The sequence below is a fragment of the Notamacropus eugenii genome, chromosome 5 (genome assembly GCF_028372415.1).
Source record: "Notamacropus eugenii isolate mMacEug1 chromosome 5, mMacEug1.pri_v2, whole genome shotgun sequence".
Classification (NCBI taxonomy): domain Eukaryota; kingdom Metazoa; phylum Chordata; class Mammalia; order Diprotodontia; family Macropodidae; genus Notamacropus; species Notamacropus eugenii.
The window spans coordinates 400683512-400700225 of NC_092876.1; the positions used below are offsets into that span (position 1 = coordinate 400683512).

The 16714-nt window shown below is 36.5% G+C and overlaps 1 protein-coding gene across 5 annotated transcripts in view; it reads left to right on the forward strand.

The window, feature by feature from the left end:
- The window catches only part of HERC2 (HECT and RLD domain containing E3 ubiquitin protein ligase 2), a 229202-nt gene that overhangs the window by 186115 nt on the left and 26373 nt on the right, over positions 1 to 16714 (forward strand). For all 5 annotated transcript variants that reach the window (XM_072614576.1, XM_072614573.1, XM_072614575.1 and 2 more), the window contains 9 exons: positions 4408 to 4563; positions 4942 to 5057; positions 5191 to 5389; positions 9188 to 9402; positions 10281 to 10458; positions 12995 to 13156; positions 14676 to 14767; positions 14979 to 15118; positions 16311 to 16498. In XM_072614576.1, the coding sequence (XP_072470677.1) occupies positions 4408 to 4563; positions 4942 to 5057; positions 5191 to 5389; positions 9188 to 9402; positions 10281 to 10458; positions 12995 to 13156; positions 14676 to 14767; positions 14979 to 15118; positions 16311 to 16498 (1446 nt within the window). The remainder of the gene's footprint in view (positions 1 to 4407; positions 4564 to 4941; positions 5058 to 5190; positions 5390 to 9187; positions 9403 to 10280; positions 10459 to 12994; positions 13157 to 14675; positions 14768 to 14978; positions 15119 to 16310; positions 16499 to 16714) is intronic.

Consider the following 16714-nt stretch of genomic DNA (forward strand, 5'->3'; position numbering starts at 1 on the left):
TGGAAAATACAGAAAAATATAGACTAATTGAGAAATGTTTTACGTGAATGCATGTGTATAACCTGTATCAGATTGCTTACCACCTCAGGGAGGGGAGAGAAGGAGGGATAGAATTTGGAACCCCCAATTTCTTTAAAAATTGGGGGAAAAAAATAAAACATTTATTAAAAAACTGATTCAACCAGTAAATAAAAGAGGACATTGTAGACCTAGATAAAAAAAGAGCAAAGGCAGAATGAAGATGGTATGTATAGGCAATTTTTTTGGGAGCTGAGTGAAGCAGAGAATAATCCTTGTTGGCTGGGGCATAGAATATGTAGAAGAAATAATGTGAAATAACTTTTGGGAAAGACAGTGTGAGAGACAGAATGGCTCAGAATCTTGGCCAGTGTGATCTGAGTAAGTCACTTAAGTGCTCACTTTTTCTAGGCCTCTTTCTAAAGCTATAAACTACAAATAAATGCAATTATAATGGTGGAAGAAGCTTCCCCACCAAGATTTCCTTTTACAAATCACTAGTCTGTAATTAAAAAAAAAAAGAATGAAGGTAATGTGATACCAGGGTTTTAGAGGGCCTTGAATACTAGGCTGAATCAGTCAGCTAATATTTATTAAGTCCTGCTTTGTGCTAAGATAAAAATAAAAGCACAAAAACAATCCCTTCCCACAAGGAAATCAGAATCTAATGGGAGAGATAATATGCAAACAATTGTGTATAGACAAGATAAATTGGATAAAATGACACAGAAGCAAGGCACTGAGATTAAGGACATCTGGCAAAGGATTGTTACAGGAGGTAAGACTTTAGCTGAGACTTGATGGAAGCCAGGGAAGCCAAGAGTCAGAGAGGAATCCGTGGGAGCTGATAAAATCACCCCGTGAAATAGTGTAGAGGGAGAAGAGAGGATAGTCTGGGTCAAATGACATGGGTGACAACCCAACAAAGAAGACAGGGAAGGAATAGTCAAACAGATGGGAGGAAAAAGTAATTGGGGAGACAAACAGGAATAAGCATTTAAATAGTGCCTGCTACATTCTAGGCACTGTGCTAAGTGCTTTGTAAATATCTCATTTGATCCTCACAACAACCCTGCAAAGAGGTATAGTTATTATTCCCATTTTGCAGTTGAGGAAACTGAGGCAAATAGAAGGTAAGTTACTTGTCTAGGATCACACAGCTACTAAGTGTCTATGGCTGGATTTGAACTTGAGGCTTTCTTACTTTAGGACTTCTTAACTTCAAGCCCAGCATTCTATAGAGTATTGCATCACTTAACTGACACTATGATTTTTTTACTTTTGTTCCAAGACACAAATTGTTTTGAAAATAATATGTGGTGTCTTAGAGTTTCTGTCAGCTTAGACAAATGTCACATCTTTTCCTGATTAAAAAAAAGGTAGAGCTTTGACAGTTTTTGAGAAGAGAAATGGTGTAATTAGATCTTTGCACAAGAAGCACTGTCTTTCAGGGATAGTAGGACAGAGAGATGAGAGGAGTGTGGAATCAGGAAAATCACTATAGGATGGGTGGTAGTGAGGCCCCGTAACAGAGCAGTGACAACTGGACTGGAGAGGACAGGTACGGAGTACCTTGACCACATGGTTGGTCCTGCACTGTTCTTCTTTAACCACACACAAAGTTTTCATACACTTAATCTTGACATTATCCCTGCCAGTATTCTACTCCATGTTCATGAATTCTGAAATAGCTTTGTCTCATTCTGTCTTCCCTGGGATGCCAAATTCTGTTCTTTGTCCTCACCGTGACCTTTATCCCCTCTTCTCTTTAGCTTTTTCCCAAGCTCTTACCGCTGCACTGGCCACATTTTCCTCCCTTTTTAGTCTCAAGCCTTTGGTGAACCATTTCAATTGTACATTTTCCTCTACTCTCTATCTCTTTCTATCTCTGTTCCCTCTGGCCAGACTCTAAACCTGCATTATTCCTACTTCATCAAAAATACTGAAGTGGTTTGCTGAAGGTTGCCTCCTCTTACTTCATGTTCCTTATACATCTTCCTTCACTATCTTCTCCGTTCTCAAATGAAAAGGTGACCCTTCTACCTGCCAAGGCCAATCCTCTGCATGTAACCCTTGGTCCCGCCCATTCTTGTCTTCTGGAGCGTATTGATCTTTTTCTCTAATCTTTATTCTGTCCCTGTCTACTGACTCTTTCCCTGCTGCCTATAAGCATGCCTCCCATATTTTATAAAAACATTGTTCACTTGACCCTAACACTTCCATCATTTATTGTATTATATCTTTCCTCCTGTTCTCAGCTAAACTCTTTGGAAAAGTCATCTATTCTTGGCTTTTCTTTTCATTCTTTTCTAAACGTGCTGCAACCTTATCATCCAATGAAACTGCTCACTCCAAAGTTAACAGTGATTTCTTGATTGTCACATCTCATGTCCTTTTCTCAGTCCTCGTTCTTCTTGACATCTCTGCATCATTTGACACCATTATCTTCTCCTGGATCCTCTTTCTTTTTCTCCTTTAAGTTTTTTTTGTGATGCTGCTCTCTCCTTGTTCTTTTTTTATCTGTCTGACTACTACTCAATATCCATTACTAGGTCTTTGTGCATATCTAGCCCACTAACCATGTGAGGCCTCCAAAGCTCTGTCTTGGGCTTTCTTCCCTTTCTGCTCTGTACTATCTTGCTTGGTGATTTCATCAGCACCATGGGAGGATCATCTGTGAAGACAATTCCTAAATTTAAATATCCAACCTTAGTTTCTCTGGGATTACAGTTGTGTTACCAACTACCTAGGGAACATTGTGAATTAGGTATGCTGTAAGCATCTCAAAACACTTGGTCAAACTCATGACCAAAACAACTAATTCTCTTTTCACTCAAATCCTCACCTTTTCCAGATTTTTCTGACTGTTTAAGGTACCATTATCATCCCAGATACCCCGGCCTGAAATCTCATTGTCATTCTGTACTTCTCACTCTCTTTCACTTCACATATCCATTCCACTTGTATAATCTTATAATTTCTACCTTCACAACATTTTTTGCATGTGTCCTTTTCTTTTCTCTCCAACAGTCACATCTCTCGTTTAGCCCCGCATCACCCCTAGTTTTCCCAGTCCATTGTATCTTCTTCAAGTATAGGTCTGAACATGTCTAAACCTTCTCCCCAGCCCCTATACTCAAACCTGTACAATCCTGACCTTTTCTACATTTCTGGTCTTCTTACATTGTATTTCCCCTCAATGCTCTTTTCATTTCAACTAAACTGACCTAATTACTGTTCCTCAAGTATATTTCGAAACCTGTCTCCATGATTTTTCACTAGTTGTCACCCATTCATGGAATGTTCACCTACTTCACCTCCATATCTTAGAATTTTTAACTTCGTTTCATGACTTACTTCAAATCCCAACTTGTGCAGGGAGCTTCCTCCTTCCCACCCTCTCACGCTGTTGGAGCCTTCCTCTCTAAAATTACTGTATATCTACTCTGGATCTTGCATGTGAATTTATTTAACTTCCCCTTTAGACTGTAAGCTGCTTGAAGGCACAGACTGTTTTTCCTCCCTTTGTATCCTCTTCATCAGCGTAGTGCTTATAAGTACTTAATTAATGCTTGTTGACTCATGGACAGACTTGTGCCTGGTGCATAGGAATTGCTTAATAAACGTTTATTGATTGATTGAATTGGGCAATTCTAGCTAGATGATGAGATATGAGATGAGAGGGAGAGGTAAGAATCACATATAACATCAAAGTTTTGTGCTTGCTTGAATTATTTTTCCATAGGCAAAATAATGAAGTTAGAAGGAGAAAGTTTAGGGGGAAATATGAGAATCTCTGGCATATGTTGAGTTTAAGATGCTGATGGAATAGGGCTTCTATTTTGAAATAGTGAACTTTAGAAGGAGGTTCAGGACTGAAATTGAGATCTGGATATTTTAGGTTAATGAAGGTAGAAATTGAAGCTGTTAGAGTGAATGAGGTTGCCAAGGCCAAGAGTTCAGAAAGAAAATAGAAAAATATCAGGGCCCAGGATGGGTATTTGGGGAATATCCATGTTAAGTGGTTGGGAATTAAATTAAGAATCAGGAGGAAGGTTAGGAAAGTAGGAAGAAAGAACCAAGGAAGCGTGGTGGAGGTAGACAGATACACATAGGTCTTTAATAAGATTGAGACAATGCAAATGGATTTGTGACTTGGCTTTTTGGTTGTGGAAGCCAGAGTAGGGATATATCCTTTCAAACCAGATGGAAGGAAGATAGAGTAGAACAGTCTTGCTGAGGAATAAAGAACATGATTAAAGGTGCTCACGTTTAATGTCTTTAGTCTTCTCAATGACTTCATAAAATAAAACTTTGGTAAGAAAGCTGTTTTTATAATTATTTTCCAAGTCTTTGGTTTTTTTGTTTGTTTGTTTTTGATGGTTGCAGGTACTGGTAGCTCTTGCTTGTGACCTAGAACTGGATACTCTTCCTTGCTGTGCTGAGACACACAAATGGGCTTGGTTTAGAAGGTACTGTATGGCCTCCAGAGTTGCAGTAGCCTTGGACAAACGAACACCATTACCTCGCCTTTTCCTTGATGAGGTATTGCAGATTATCCTGAAATAATTTGTAAAATTGCTTTTTGAATCCATGAAATTTCATACCTTTTGCCATAGCATGAAAAGTGACTGTGTCAAAATTTTAGATATGCTTCTGCCAAAGAAATAATATATAAATAAATAAAAATAAATTGTTGAAAATGAAGACTAAGAATTTTAGATAGCATTTTTTCTTTAAATGTTTCATTTTTAATGTTTTAGACTTGATAGAATTGTATTGATTTATTTGCAAGATGAAAAAGTCATAATATTCATATTTTTATTCTGAGGTACAAATTTCATTGTCTTTCCTATTTTCTTGTTGCCCTTGTTAAACTGGAAGAGAATATTTGATTTCTAATATCATAATAATGTTGACCAGGTGGCAAAGAAAATCAGGGAGTTAATGGCCGACAGTGAAAATCTGGATGTTCTCCATGAGAGTCATGACATTTTTAAGAGAGAACAAGATGAACAGCTTGTCCAGTGGATGAACAGGTTATTATAATATAAACAAACTAATGGTGTGTTAATATCTTTACATTTGCTTCTAAATAACTTTAATGTGAGTAAGAGGTGTGTTTTATGTGTGTGGTACTTTTTTTTACATAAAGTGTTGTGTCCATTGTAGGCGACCTGATGACTGGACTCTTTCTGCTGGAGGCAGTGGAACCATTTATGGTTGGGGTCACAATCACCGAGGCCAGCTTGGGGGTATTGAAGGAGCAAAAGTCAAAGTTCCAACACCTTGTGAAGCTCTTGCAGCATTGCGACCTGTACAGTTAATTGGAGGAGAACAGACTCTCTTTGCAGTAACTGCTGATGGGAAGGTAAGACTTTTTTATTCCTGTAAGTAATGTATGTAGTTCTTTGTAGTTAAAAATTTGGTGAAGTCAATGACTTTTGTGTTTTACAACCTTGTAGCATAGCTATACAGATTGCATCTCAAGTTACCTCAGAATTAACTTTGAAATTCTTTTGAAAGCTGATGACTTTCTAACTATGTACAAACAAGCTGTCCTTAAAATACATAGGAAATAATTAATAGAGAGAAAGCTCAAGAATTAAGGTGGGACTGAGAGCAGCTTTTAATTGGGTCTTGAAGGAAGCCAGGATGTGGAGAGGAGGAATAAATTTCTAGGCAAGAGGGACAGCCAGTGAAAATGCCCAGTTAGGTGGTGGGATTACTCAAGAGAGAAATGGAAGGGAAATCAGTGCCATTGGATCTCAGAATAGTACACAGGGTATGGGTTGTCAGTTGGAAGAATACTGGAAAGGTAGGATGGAGTGATGTCTTGGTTTTGAAGAGGTTTGAGTGCTAAATAAAGTGCCAAATAAAAAAACCCTGGAGGTGATTGTGAGCCACTGGAATTCATTGAGTAGAGAAGTGACATGATTAGACCTACATCTTTTTTATGTTTTGTTTTGTTTTTTCATGAGAGAAGACAAGGCATTTGGGATTAAGTGGGGTTAATTTTACAGCCGAGTGGAGGCTGGATTGCAGTAGGAAAAGAGCAGACTAACCAATAGGCTATGCACTAGGTCTCACCAAGATGGTATCAGTAAAGAGAAGAAGGGGTATTTGAAAGATGTTAAAAGGTGAAATCAGCAAGGCCTTGGCAGTAGTTTGAATATGGGGATGAGTAAGTGAGAGTGATGAGTCTGGGATGACACCAAGGTTGGGAGCCTGGGTGGCTAGGGCCCAGTGGGGTGGTGATACCTTTCTCAGTAAAAAGGAAATTGATGGTGGTGGTGGGTTTACAGGAAGGATAATAAGTTCAGTTTTGGACATGTGGAGTTTAAACTGTCACCAGAGTGGTTATTGGACTCACCTTTGACTTGCAGCTTTCAGCTCCTTTGCTTTTTGGAATTTGTTTTCTTTTTTTTTCCTCATGACTGAAGAATTATCCTGGATTTTTAAAATTGGATATTTCAAGCTTTTTCTTCTGACTTCTTGCAAAATTGTAATGAAATTGAAGTTTCACTACTTCTTATTATACACTTTCAGACTTGGAGTTGTTCTCTGACAGTGATCTGTTGATTCATTCTTCCTGTGCTTTGTTGCCTATGTACAAAAGTTTGAGAACAGTTTTCTCATATTTTCTTCATGTGTTTAAAAAGTTGATAAGAATAGAATACATTAAAGATGAGATGGGAGGGGATTGGTAGTGAGGGCAGTCTATCAGAGAAAACAGAAGACTAATGAACCCTTGATTGCTCAGTCCAATTTGCCAGATCATCCTGTCTACCTTTTCTGCAGCTTTTACGTATCCCTTCCTATCAGATCAGGGGTTCTTAATCTAGAGTCCATTAATTTTTTTTATATTTTGATAACTATTTTAGTGTAATTGGTTTCCTTTGTAATCCTGTGAATTTCACTTTATACATTTAAAAACATTATTTTGAGGAGAGGATTTTAGGTTTCACCAAACTAGCAAAGGGGTCCATGGCTCAAAAAAATGTGATAAACTCCTGTACTAGATACTCTGTTGCCTTGTCTTCCATGGCACTTTGATCTCCTAATACTCTTGCTGTCTGATTTTTCCTTCTTGATCTATATAGTTGGTTCATCCTCTAACTTTAGTTTGGGTGTCCTTGAGGCTCTGTGTTTTCCCTGGTTCTCTTTATCTGTAGTCCTTTGGTCTTATCATCTGTTCCAGTGGGTTACTGATCACTTTTTGTGGATAACTCCTAAGTCTATGTTTCAACTCAACTGACATTTTTATTAAATGCCTACTATTTAGAGGGCACTGTACAATCTAGATTGCTGTGTGTACAAAGATAGATGTGAAGTAGATCTGGCTCCTAAGTGACTGCAGATTTTATTGGGGATGGGTTGCTGAAATACAGATATGATGAACATCAAGGACATGTTAGGGGGCACAGGAGAGATTATGACAAAGAACTCTAGGAATATTTGAGGAAGAAGATAACACTTAGCTTGACCAGAACAGAGTTCTGGGATAAATCTAGTGTTAGAAAAGGGGTGAGTCTAATAAGGTGATACATGGAAAAGGTGGATCTTGGAGGAAGATGAGGAAAATATCCAACTTTATTCCTGAATCTGAACTTTTATTCTTCAGTTGCGTCTTAGACATATTTGCTTGTGTGATTCGGTGTTATTTGTACAAAAACTTTTCAGTTTAACATAATCAAAATTATCCATTTTGCACTTTGTAATGTTCTCTTTCTCCATTCTCCATAAATCTGACAAATATACTATTCCTTGCTCTCCTAATTTGTTTATAGTATCAGTCTTTATACCTAGATCATGTACCCATTTGGACTTCATTCTTGTGTACGGTGTCAGGCATTGGTCTATGCCCAGTTTCCACCACACTTGTTATACAGTTTTCCCAGCAATTTTTGTCAAACAGTGAGTTCTTATCCTAGAAGCTGGAGTCCTTGGGTTTATCAAACAATAGACTGCTATATTCATTGACTTACTGTGTCTTGAGTACCTAACCTATTCCACTGGTCTACCCCTCCATTTCTTAGTCAGTACCAAATGGTTTTGATGATTGCTGCTTTGTAATACAATTTGAGATCTGGTAGAGCTAGGCCACCTTCCCTAGCATTTCTTTTCATTAGTTCCCTTGATATTCTGGACCTTTTGTTCTTCCAGATGAATTTTGATATCATTTTTTCTAGCTCTAGAAAATAATTATCTGGTAGTTTGGTTTGGCACTGAATAAGTAAATTAATTTAGGTAGAATTGTCATTTTTATTATATTGGCTCGGCCTACCACAAGCAACTGATGTTTTTCCACCCTCTTAGGTCTGACTTTATTTGTGCAAAACGTGTTTTGTAATTGTGTTCATAGTCCTTGAGTTTGTTTGGGCAGGTAGACTCCCAGATATTTTACAGTGTCTACCGGAGCTTTAAATGGGATTTCTCTTTCTATCTCTTGCTGTTGGGCTGTGTTAGTAATATATAGAAATGCAGATGATTTATGTGGTTTATTTTGTAACCTACAACTTTGCCAAAGTTATTTATTATTTCAGGTAGTTTTTTACTTGATGTGATTCAGTGTTTTTTCCCCATGTTTAGAAGATATGTTTTGCTCATCTCTGCTTTTTAAAATCCTCCAAATTTTGAAATTTTCCACAGTCCGGTACAAGTACCATTTTCTCCATGAAATTTTGCATGATTTCCTCCCATGTTCCCCAGCCTCTATAGCTGAAAGCAATTTTGACATTCCTTTGTACCTATTTCTTACCTCTTTTTAGACATAATTTTTTTCCTACCCCATTAAATTGTAAACTCCTTAAGAGGAAGTACTTTTGGACATCTTTGAATCTCTAGCACCCCACTCCTGTTCTTTCCTCATAATAGGTGTTTAATAAATCTTGAATTAAACATAGTTGTTCCCCGCTCCCCACTCCCCTCCTCCCCCGCCAGCTGTGGATAAGCCTGTACGAAGTATTTGATTTGGTCATTCTTATAAAATATTCTTTATAAGATGACATACTTGATTTAAAAATTTTAAGTTTTCTTTTTCCGCTGGTGAAAATGTTCAGGATCATTGTTTAGATTTTTGTTAACCAATTGCAAGACTGCTTTAAACGTGAAAGTGTGTTTTAGTTCATCAGATTTATAACTTCTTTTGGGGGGGGGGGGTGTTTAGTTGTATGCTACCGGGTACGGAGCAGGTGGCAGACTGGGAATTGGAGGAACTGAGTCAGTTTCTACGCCAACGTTACTTGAATCTATTCAGCATGTGTTTATAAAGAAAGTAGCTGTGAACTCTGGAGGAAAGCATTGCTTAGCACTCTCATCAGAAGGAGAAGTTTATTCCTGGGGTGAGGCCGAAGATGGAAAATTGGGACATGGAAACAGAAGGTAATACAAATAGACATTGTTTTATGGGTTTGAATACAAATTATGCTTAAATAGTTTCAACATTTGTAATGTTTAAAATGAGATTGTTTTTATATAAAAATTATGAAAACATTCCTTGCCTGAAATATTACAGTGTTCAAATACATACCTATTTATGGATGCAATTATGTTTAAAAAGCATGTCTAAATTAAAATGTCCCTGAGAAGTTTGGGACTGGGTAGGTTAAGGAGGGGAGTCATGATGATGGATGTGCCATAGATGTTGATTTATTTTTAATAACTACTTACTGAGTTTTTAATGACTGCTTTACTGAGAAAAACTTTGCTCAATACAACTTCACCAATTTGGAGAGATTTTTTCCAAACAGAGGCTTAGGGGGGAATGATATCCTTTTTAAATATCTCTGATCATAATTCTCATGTCTTAATCCATCCCAACCCTAAATGACATGCAGGTTGTGTGGTTTAGCAAAATAGTTAGCTATTGGTTAGCTATTATGGTTGCTATCTATTCATTGTAATTGACATGTGATTTTTGTATATCAAAACTTTATGGTCCTAATAACAATTGTACTTTTAAGTTTAAGTGTTCTGTATTTAAAGTGATATGACTTAAAGGAATAAAATTTTAAATGTTTAGCTAGTATTGAAAAATATTGTTAATTCTTTGTGGTTAATTAACATGTGGCAGTAAGATAATTTGGAAACGTAGTTGGTGGTGTGTGTGTGTGTGTGTATGGATGAGCAAATGCATCTTATTAGCTGTACTAGTAAACAAAATAACACTCATTATGTTTAGCATTTATCTAATTAAGAGATATACACACATATATTTCAATTCTGTTTTGGTATATATTTTATTTATTTGTTTATTTCAGTCCCTGTGATCGCCCACGTGTAATAGAATCTTTGCGAGGAATAGAAGTTGTTGATATTGCTGCAGGTGGAGCCCACAGTGCATGTATCACAGCAGCTGGTGACCTCTATACATGGGGTAAAGGAAGATATGGCCGCCTAGGTCATGGTGATAGTGAAGATCAATTAAAACCTAAGTTGGTAAGAAAGATGCCTCAGGAATCATATGAAATTAAGGAATTTGTTTTCTCCCTCATTTAAGGAGATAGGCTGTGACTTGGTAGGGTTGAATCAAGGGGACAGGAAAAAGGGAAGGAAGAGAAGTTTATTACAGAGACTTCATTGTTGATTAAAATATATCATGTGGGTGTATGTTGACAATAGCATTTAAAGTGATGTTCTCCTATCTGACCATAGCCTCCTATAATTCTACTTCTTTCAGGGTCTTACCCTTCCTAAATTTATTCTTCCTCTTCACTGAGCTCTTTAGTTTTTCCAACCCTAATTACTTTCTCGTTGCCTTGGCTCTGACTTCATTTTCTTCCATCTCCAATCTCAACGTAATAATTGACCATTTCATTTTGACCCTGTCTGCTCTCATATCCCTTGCCCAACCTCATATCTGGATTATTCCTTTGATTTACCTCCACCACTCTTACTCATAAGCTGCTGAATGCAACTGGAGGATGGTTCACAACTGTGTTGCCCGGGTACCTTCTGGATTATTGTTATTGTACCTCAACTCATTGCCTCTGGGAATTCATTTTAATTCTCCTAGTTAATTTCTCAGTCCCCACAGAAATTCTGCCTTCCCTGTCTTCCTCAAGCTTCCCATAGCGGCCCCTTACTCCTCTCAACCATTTACCTGGCCTCTTACTTTACTGAGAAAATAGAGATTATTTTACTTGAGTCCCACTTCTCCCATTCACTTCATCCTAAAAACCTTGGAAATCATCTTTCATTCTTTCTTCCTTTTCCTTAATCTCTGTAAATTTGGTATCCCTTCTCCTTGCCAAGTCTAACTTGTCTTCAAATGCCCTGAATCCTGCCCTCTTAACTTTAGTAGTTGCATTCTCAATCAGCTTCCCTCTCCCTCCTGCCCTTTTCTGCCTGTCAAATTTTCAACTTCTCTCTTTTTGCTGATTCCTTCACTACTGTTGTGAACCATTCCCAAGTTTCCTTCATCCTTAAACCTTCACTAGAACTTGCTATATACCCTTAAGCACTTGTCCTGTGTTTCTCCTCCTTTTCTCAGCCAGACTTTACTCCATTTGCTTCTTCCACTTCTTTCTTACTGCTCTACCCTTTACAATCTGGCTTCCAACCTCACCATCCAATTGAAACTACTTTCTCCAGAATTAACAGTGATTGCCAGATCTCATGGTTTTTCCTCAGTCCTCGTGTTTCTGAACCTGTCTGCTTCTTCTGACACTCCTGACAACCTTCTCCTCTTACATAGTCTTTCCTCTCTGGGTTTTTATGGCTCTTCTCTTTCCTAGTTCTCACTTTCTCACCAACACCTCTCTATGTGGGTGTTCTTCAAGGGTTTGCCCTGGGCCAGCTTCTCTTATCAACTCCTGTGTGTTTAACTCTTAGTTTTCTGCAAGTGACTCTCAGATTTATCTGTCTGTCTTCTATTCCTGTGTCACCAGTTGCCTATTGAATATTTTAAGTTAGATATCCTAGAGACATTTCACTCAAATTTTCAAAATGAACTCATTATCTTTCCCCCTTTCCTTCTTATATATGGCACCACCATCCTTCCAGTCTTCCCAGTTCAGACCATGTGATTTCCCTACTGAAGCAATTCTAGGGACTTCATATTAGGATAAAATATAAGGTCACTCTAGCCTTTAAAGTGTTGTACAATCTGGCCCCCGCCTGTCTTTCCATCCTTATTGAAGATTACTCTTCTTCCTGTACTGTTTGATCCATTCAAGCTGGCTTTCTCTATATTCTTCACACATGATAATCCCATCTCCCAGAATGTGTACCTCTACCTCAGAGTCTCTTTCCTTTTTGAGACTCAACTCAAACGCAGTCATCTCCATGGATCTTTTCCTGATTCCCCAACGGCTAATGGCCTTCCTCACAAACTACCTTGTACTTAACATCTTTGTACGTTTTGCATTTGTGCTGTATGTTTTTTATGTATGTAATTGTTGTTTCCCCCATTGTTTTTCCCACAAGAAATATGAGCTACTTGTGAATAGGAATGGTTTCATTCTTTATCCATATCTCCGTAGCACCTTGCATCGTGCCTGGTAGATAACAGGTGCTTAACCAATACTTGTTGCTTACTTGAAATTGGCAAGTGTTTTAATTATAATGTTTACTTATTTAATAATGAAACAGTGATAGTACTGTGCATGCCACTTGACATTTAACTCAATCACTGTAACTTCAAAAGACTCATTGCATTTTGTATTGTGTAAAATAGTAGATTAATAATTCATTTGGAGTGAGGCTTGGAGAGGTGCTATTTGATTGGAGTAACTTTAGTATAGAATTTTCTAGCGTTTTTATTCTTATCCTGAGAATTGTTTCTGCTAAAGTTAAGATTTCTTAAATATTGCTATAAATTATTTCCTGTATGGTCTACTAGGAATATAAGCATCATTGTTTCACCTTAAAATTGTCAAATACACTTAGGAAATTTGCTCTGCCATTTGCATTCTGGCTTTGTTAACTATATTTATATCAAGTTCAAATGTAGGATGATTTCTTTTCCCATAAGGTGGAAGCTCTCCAAGGCTATCGAGTTATTGATATTGCCTGTGGCAGTGGGGATGCACAGACACTTTGCCTCACTGACGACGATACCGTGTGGTCCTGGGGTGATGGGGACTATGGAAAACTTGGCAGAGGAGGCAGTGATGGTTGTAAAGTGCCAATGAAGGTATTTCAGATTTATTTCTACAACATGTAAAGCACTGACCTAATAATTACCAGAAAAGTGTTTAGTATCTTGTAGCCCTCAGGTACTGATTTAAGATGAATTATAATGAGGAGAGTCAGTTTAATTTCGGGAAGGACCTTAATATTCAGAAACTTGTGCTGTTCTCACAAGCTGTTTCTTTTTTCTTGTGTGTTGTGGATGAGAATCAAGTTTTTACAGAGCCTGAATTGGTGTTCAAAGCCACATAATTATATACTTATCCAAGGAATGACTCCTTATTTAATATTAGAGATTGTTAAGGAATATATCTTGATGTAAGCTTATTTTTTAAAAAAAATTTCCCCCAATTACATGTAAAAATAATTAATATTTTTTTTAAAGATTTGAGGTAAAAATTCTATCCTTCCCTCCATTGCCCCTTTCCTGAGATGAAAAGCAGTCTGATATAGGTTATACATGTAAAATATTTCCTTATTAGTCATTTTGTGCAAGGAGACTTGGATAAAAGAAAAAGAAAGAGAGTGAAAACTAGTATTCTTCTATGTGTATTCAGTCAACATCAGTTCTTTCTCTGGAGGCAGATAACATTTTTTATTGAGTCCTTTGGGATTGTCTTGGGCTGCTGTATTGTTGAGAAAAGCCAAGTCATTCCCAGTTTTTTATTGTACAGTGTTGCTGTACTATGTGCAACATTCTCCTAGTTCTGCTCACTTCACTTTGTGTCAGTTCATGTAAGTCTTAACAAGTTTTTCTGAAATCACCGTTTGCCATTTCTTGTAGCACAATAATATTCCATCCCAATCATGTATCACAACTTGTTCAACCATTCCCCAGTTGATGGGCCTTCTCTCAATTTCTAGTTCTTAGCTACCACAAAAAGAGCTAACTATAAGTATTTTTGTTTTGGAAGGTCATTTTAAAGACATTTCTTTCCTGTGCCTATTTTGGAAGCTCAAGAAGGGACCTATATATGTCATAATGTTTAATATAATTGTGTTTTTATTGTTCACTTAATGTAATTTAGTAAGTGAACCAGAATATAATTTTAGTTTAATACACGTTAAAAAAGGATTTTTTCTGGCAAATATTACATTCTCTATCATTTATCCTTCTGTTTACTAAACTAAGGTGAGGAACTATAGGCCAAAGATATCAACATCTTTAGCCTTATATATGTATGTAGGTAAAAAATAATAGTGCTTCATGGATTATAGAGAAACCCTTTGAAAGGAAGGGTTGTGATATGTAATATTGGAGTAAATTTTGAAGGGATTATGTCATCCCTGAACTATATAAAATACAAAGTCTGTAGTTGAAATATAAAGCCTGTAGTTGTTGACTTAGAACTATATAAAATACAAAGTCTGTAGTTGAAATATAATGCCTGTAGTTGTTGACTTAGAATATTAATTGTTTTAGATAAGAATATGTTAATACTTCCATTAATTTTGTAATGCTTTAGTGGTAGCCACATAGAGCAGAAACTAATTTGTTTTTAATTGTCTTTATTGTTCTTTAGATTGATTCTCTCACAGGTCTTGGAGTAGTTAAAGTAGAGTGTGGATCACAGTTTTCTGTTGCACTTACCAAGTCTGGAGCCGTTTATACTTGGTAGGTTCAGTTTTACAGGATTCCATAATTTTAGAATAAAAAACTCCACTAAGTTTAATGATTATCTAACAGCCATGTATCAGGCAATAATCTTATAAATAGTTAAAAATGTTAGTCTGCATATAATCATTTTTGACTGAGATTGAGAGTAGAAATGACAGGATATAGTTTAAGATACATAAATGAATATAAATATTTCATTTGTGCACAGGGGTAAAGGTGATTATCACAGGCTGGGGCATGGATCAGATGACCATGTTAGACGGCCTCGACAAGTGCAAGGCCTACAGGGAAAGAAAGTGATTGCAATTGCTACTGGTTCTTTACACTGTGTGTGCTGCACTGAAGATGGTATGTATGGGGAAAAAATAATTTTCATTTCAAACTCAGAATGTTCTAAATCACAAATGATCTCATTCTAACTAAAGAACTTTTTAGGTGGCGAGAGTAGTTTTCAGTTACAGTCCTAAGATCCATAACATATTCAGGATGGTTGATATAGTTAAGAGTGCTGGACTTGGAGTTTTGAGTCCTGAATTACAATACTAGTTCTGTTATTTTTTAATACCAACATTATCTTTTTCTTTTAGGCAAGTTAACTCTCTCTGGGCCTCAGTAATGTCTAAAGTTACTTATCTGCATCTTGTAATACTAATTTTAAATGAACTGTATTTTTTTATACTCTTGCCTTTTGAACATTTTTAATGTTTATAGACGCTATAGTTAAAGACACTAAAGTTAAATGCTGTAGGTGTTTTTCATTCAGATACTTCTTTTATAAATAAATCAACTACTATTCTTAGGTAAACTCATTTTGGAAATATTAATTGGGAGCTTATAAGTTAATATTTGATAAAGTAAGCATAAATATACTATAGAATGTATACAGCTATCAGATAATATAGTGTCACTTATGGATGGGGTAAACATGATTATTATTGTAGGCTGAGGTTTTATTGTCTAGATTTTATATGAGTATTAATAAGATTCTAACATAAACATGTTTGCTAATCATTCTCTTAGTCTATGTTCATGATATTTAGCATTATTTGTCTCTAGCATAGCATATTTTCTTATGCTGTGAAATATGATTGGGTCCCAATAAATCAAGCTTTGTTTTTTAGCATTTTAAATAAATTTTATTGATATTTTTTGTTTTTCATATCTCCAGAATTTCTTGCAGTGACTTTCCACTGACCCCCCTCCCAGATAGCTATGCCATATAACAAATAATATTTCCAGTGTCTGTTTTTAGAAAGTAAAAGCTGCATTAAGAATTATAGAGAAGAGGTGGAGGATCTAGTAGTATAAATTTTCCTTTTGTTAGTTTTTCTTTTGTGTGCGACAGATAGTAAAGGACCTGAAGTTATTGAGTAGCTCGGGTATATTTTTATAAGCTTTGCTCTAATTCTCAGTGAATCCTAGAGCTTTTAACACTTTCTGTTTTTTAAAGGAAACTGGCCTTAAAGGAAGCCTTTCCTCTCAACTAGTGCTTCCTTTAGATTAGTGTTTATGGTAAAAGTAATTTTTAATCTGTATTTAGGTGAAGTTTATACTTGGGGTGACAACGATGAGGGGCAGCTTGGGGATGGAACAACTAATGCAATCCAGAGACCTCGGTTGGTTGCAGCGCTTCAGGGTAAAAAGATAAATAGGGTGGCTTGTGGTTCAGCACACACCCTAGCATGGTCCACCAGTAAACCTGCCAATGCCGGGAAGCTTCCAACACAGGTAAAGACTTCATTTATAGACAACGTATTTGTAAAATTTTGAATTCAGAAAATAATAATAAAAAACAAGACCACAGCTTAACTTTGCTTTAATTTTTAATTTAAATTTAATCTTAATTTGCTTTGTGTAACTGAAAAATTGCATTGAAGCTAAAATGTTTAAGTCAAATCACATTTTTTTATTATCATCAGTTTTAGAAATGTTTTCCTGTGCCTA